Source organism: Fulmarus glacialis, unplaced genomic scaffold (assembly GCF_000690835.1).
Source record: "Fulmarus glacialis isolate BGI_N327 unplaced genomic scaffold, ASM69083v1 scaffold33753, whole genome shotgun sequence".
NCBI lineage: Eukaryota > Metazoa > Chordata > Aves > Procellariiformes > Procellariidae > Fulmarus > Fulmarus glacialis.
The window spans coordinates 3,337-8,139 of NW_009204177.1; the positions used below are offsets into that span (position 1 = coordinate 3,337).

Here is a 4,803-nt window from a genome sequence, read left to right on the forward strand (position 1 = left end):
CACAATTTCAGACTAAACATTAGTCTTATTAGCATATAAAATACTTTCTTTTATAAGTCGCATTCCCCTGAAAATACCCCCAGAAGGTGGATAGGATATTCACTTTAGAACTTAGTAAGCCAATCCATCTGATCTTCACAAATCTAACTTAGAAACATCACACAACAGTTTTATGTGCATTGTGGTTGCAAGTATCTTCTTTTGTTATTTAACATTGTACATTTTAGTTTACTAGAGCATTGTCTGAAAATGCACAATACACTCAGGTCAACCTGATTTAGTTTAACACAGAATTTCAGCCAGAAACATGCAGTAGTCTGGTTAAAGATATGACAGTTTCAGGCCTGAAGTAATGCTGGATTGTGTAAAGATGATCACATTTAGATTCAAAACTTATTTCAGTTCTAGTACCTCTGCTTTAACAAAGACATCTCTAAGCAGTTACACTTGAGACTGTATAGATAATAGGGTATACATTTCAATACGCGGTAACAAATTGTTTTTAACACTAATTTCTGTAACATAGCTACAAGAGAAAGTTTTAAGCAAGACTGATTATCACACCTCTCAGATAGTCTGGTTACTTTCCCATTTTAAAGAGAGTTTTAAACCACCCCCAGGAGTTAAATTTTTAATTTTCAGTTTCTTTGAACATTTTGCTCAGCTGTTCAACTAGTGCTACAAGCTCAGGGTTTCCCCCAAGTGATTCAATTTGTTTATAGGCTTCAGATTCAAGCTCTTTCAATGTATTCCGAGTGTACTCAAAGGAACCCACATTTTCAAGGTAATGTACACAGTATTTTTTTATATCTATGTTCTCTGTCCTTTGACGCAAGATGTTTTGCACCTGAGTACTTTCAGGCCTTGACCAAATTGCATGAATAGTTGGGAATGAGAACTTGCCCTCAGTTAAGTCTTCACAAAAACTCTTGTTTTCACTATATTCTTTGGAGTGCAAGTTGGCATAGTCATCTCTTATTTGGAAGAAGAGGCCAAGTGTGTTCAGAAGTGGCTTTAAGTCTTTTTTATAATTTGAGAACAGCTGCATGAGGCCTACAGCTAATCCAAAGAGACCACCTGTCTTTTGCAGTACCATAGCTTTATATTCAGCTTCCGTAGGACAGGTGTAAGTATCCCTCCAGTAAATATCCAAGCCTTGACCTTTATGGAGTTCCAGAAGTTGACGGGTAAAAACTTTAACAGCATCTGGATGATCAAGGGTTAAAACCTTCTCTAAGCCAAGGAAATACACATAATTAGCACAGTTGATTACAGATGGAATTCCATAGATACTGTGTGCCACTGGAAAGCCCCGTCGTAGCTTTGAGTTATCTTCAATATCATCCACAAGTAGGCTTGCATTGTGCAACATCTCTGTCACTTCAATGATAACCTATTACAAGAAGAGAAAAGTATTAAGTCTCCGACTGTAATTTAACCTCCAGTTTTGCAAGACCTTATTTAAAACGGGTAAGGCTTTAAAGAATTATATTCTGTCATTGAGGTTCCCCTTTAGACCACTTGCTTTTACTACTAATACAGATTTATGATTCTCGTCTTTATGATCAGCCAGTTTGCTCTAAGTCCTGGATCATGTGTAATGTCTTTCATGTAATGTTTTAAGACTCAAAGTGAACTTACTCCCTGAAGTGTTTCTACTTGCATGCTCTTCACTGTTGCTACAGTTCTAAAATATGCCATTGTCTAATAGTCATGCAGTAACTGTTATTAGAAATATGAAGAGAGGAAAAGAAAAGCAACACAGTGTTGTGACAAGTTTAGATTCATTAACCTGAGATCTCCCAAAGTCAGTTCTTGAGAGTGTCAAGTATCATCCATTAACACATTTGTCTCGTAAACCTTGTTTTGATAAGCACAGAGAGTTCATCATTCTTTCCCCATACTTTGTGTAGGTCACTATTGAGCTCTTAAAGGGCAGACTTCTCTCTCTGAAACACCATTTGGAAAATTCTTAGCAGAAAGGCAACAGCTACAACCTCTTTTAGGAAGCTTCCTACACACTTACTACTTGTTACTAGGTAGACCAATACCATACACCACCTGAGGTACGCAACAAACTGTTCAGAATGTCAAGCTTGTAGCTGACTACATTTGACTAAAAGTGAACCTTAACAATTCCAGAGCAGGACAATTCAACAAGAAAGGAAGAGTTTTAACACTATACACTGTTTTTATTGCACAGCTGCTATGCAAGGAACAGCTATATTCAGCACCTGCTTAAATGGAAATAAATTTAAGCATGTAAAACTGCATACTGTATAAACTCACTGCAAAATGCATCTGATTAAGATATGATTTTAAAGCTAATGAACCAATTACACTTGCTAGCTACAAACATTGCACTCAGTCAACACTCATCAAAACAACAACTTCTAAAAAATATTAAGGCCACCATTAAATAGTGCCAAGTACCTAGTATGGTCCTATTTGGTGGGTGCTGTAGGAAAGAGTAAGAGGGACTTCACCGCAAGCATTTTCTTGAGCAGCAAGTCACCCAGTGTTCAGTGACCACTGTCCCAAAGACTAAAACCCAAACCCCAGCAATCTAATTGTTTGTCCAAGATACAACTGCAAGAACAACCTACTTAAGAAGCACTAATGACTGATCTACCCATCAGAAGCAAGCCCTACTTTGACCTGTAAAGATACGTTGTTGCCCATCAGAGGATAGAGTACTTACTGAAAGCAACTTTGCATACCTATTTGTCTAAATATTCTTTTAGTCCATTATGTCATTCTCATTCTCAGAACTATCAAGAAAGTTTCCTTGTATTCTGTGAATTCCTTGGATAAACCTATTCTAGCATTTCTCTTGCTAACCTACTTTGTATCACTATCAGTTTCATGAACTTTTGCAGCTTCTAGATATTTAAGGTTTAATTGAAATAGTACTTCAGAATGTGTGTTTGAATTAAGTTATCTTATCTTGTGAACTTAAGAAAAGACAGTGTCAAAAATGCTTCAAAGTTAAAAGCAAGTAGCGAAAAAGTTCAGACAGCAGAAAAAACTTATTTTAGAAGACATCAGGAAGTAGCCTGAGGAAATGAAAAGACTGCTCTTCATAGTGAAAGCTGAAGAACCAGTACAGAGTGTTATGCTTTCTTACAACCTAAGCCTATTGAATCAGCGGCTGCTGCACTATCACTCCAACACACAGATTTCTACCTCCCTACCTGCAATAGCTTTAAAATTTGCTTGGCCCTGTGGTAGGCCATTTCAATGCCTTCTTAGGAGAAAGTTCATATGACAAACCCAGTGTTCTCTAATTCAACAAGCTGAAGTGTCTCAGTGCAGCATCAGATGAGTACTAGAGATGCAGTAAGTGCGACCACTTGGCTGGAAAAAAAGTGAAAAGGTGGCAGCCAGTAGTAAAATCAACTACCAAGGAACAGTATCCTCAACTGCATCCATCTAAAACTACATGAAGACAAATGATCTAATGTAAAAAAAGGTCCTATAAGGAGTGCTAGAATTCAGATTTCTAATAAAAGAAATATAAATAGCTGGAAAGGAATCGGGTTGCTAGACAACTGGGACATCTTAAGAAGATTATGAGAGATGTCAAAAAGGTGACTAGACGTGGTCCTGCAGACCTCAACAACTTTAAATTATTAAAATTAGTACAAGTATGCACAAAAGCAGTAATTGTGGCAGAATGCAGACTGAAAGATGACAGGGTCTTGATTTTGTCCTCAAGTGACCTGAAGAATAAAAATATTGAAGTTCCATCGCAAACAGCTTAAGTGGTAAAGGAAACATTAAAGCATCAGTTTTCTTCATAAAGATAACCAGAACAAGTGGTCTAAGTTTTCAATAATGGTTACATGATTATCAGTTTAAAAGTGACAGATAGAACTGGTAACTTCTGTTCATGCAGAGGCACTGCAGCTTTAGTTTACTATAGTACACGAGAGAATACGGACCTGTACTGTCACAGGTGCTCAGCAAAAGGGCAAGAGGCAACAATCCGTGCAGCATAAGAAATCCTAACTGGACAGAATGGAAGAGTTTGTTATCATGGAAAGGGTTCAGCATGGGAAGACAGGCCCGGAGAGGCTGCAGAATCTACATTCTCAGATTTTCAAAACTCAGCAAGGCCCCCAGAAGCCTAAAGCTGCTGAAGAGCAAGCCCAGCTTTAAGCAGGGGGTTATCCTAGATAGCTTCCGGAGGCTTCTTCCAGTTTGAATTCTGATCTATGATATTAGACTAAACCCATGCATATAACACACAGGTTACTATATAATACATTTTATTTATTATGTAGCTGAGCACAAAGGGTAAGAAGTGTCTAGCTGGAAGCCAGAATAAATCTGGCTAAAAAGTCAGATAGACAGGTTGGAAAATAGAAGAGTTACTAGATGATGAATACAGCCTCTTCCCACCACCCAAGCCGCAGAAGGCAAAAGCGGGGACTGGGAGAATGAGAGCCGCCCACTGTGGAACATCAGGTTCAAGACCACCTAAGGAACCTGAAGGTGCACAAGTCCATAGGACCCAATGAGATCCATCTGCGGATCCTGAAGGAACTGGCGGATGAAGTTGCTAAGCCACTATCCATCGTATTTGAGAAGTCGTAGCAGTCCAGTGAAGTTCCCTGACTGGAAAAGGGAATCCCCATTTTTAAAAAGGGAAAAAAGGAAGACTCAGGGAACTAGAGGCCAGTCAGTCTCACCTCTGTGCCTGGGAAGATCATGGAACAGATCCTCCTAGAAGCTATGCTAGGGCACATGGGGGACAGGGAGGTGATTCGATGCAGCCAGCATGGCTTCACCAAGGGCAAG

The 4,803-nt window shown here is 38.9% G+C and overlaps 1 protein-coding gene across 1 annotated transcript; it reads right to left on the reverse strand.

Annotated features, from left to right (window-relative positions):
* Nucleotides 1–351: 351 nt before the first annotated feature.
* Nucleotides 352–1,701, reverse strand: GGPS1 (geranylgeranyl diphosphate synthase 1). The gene is made up of 2 exons (XM_009574897.1): nucleotides 1,642–1,701; nucleotides 352–1,393 (listed from the first exon to the last, which is right to left on the reverse strand). The coding sequence occupies exons 1-2, from the start codon at nucleotides 1,699–1,701 to the stop codon at nucleotides 632–634; spliced, it is 822 nt and encodes a 273-aa protein (XP_009573192.1). The 3' UTR covers nucleotides 352–631.
* Between the last annotated feature and the right edge of the window lie 3,102 nt (nucleotides 1,702–4,803).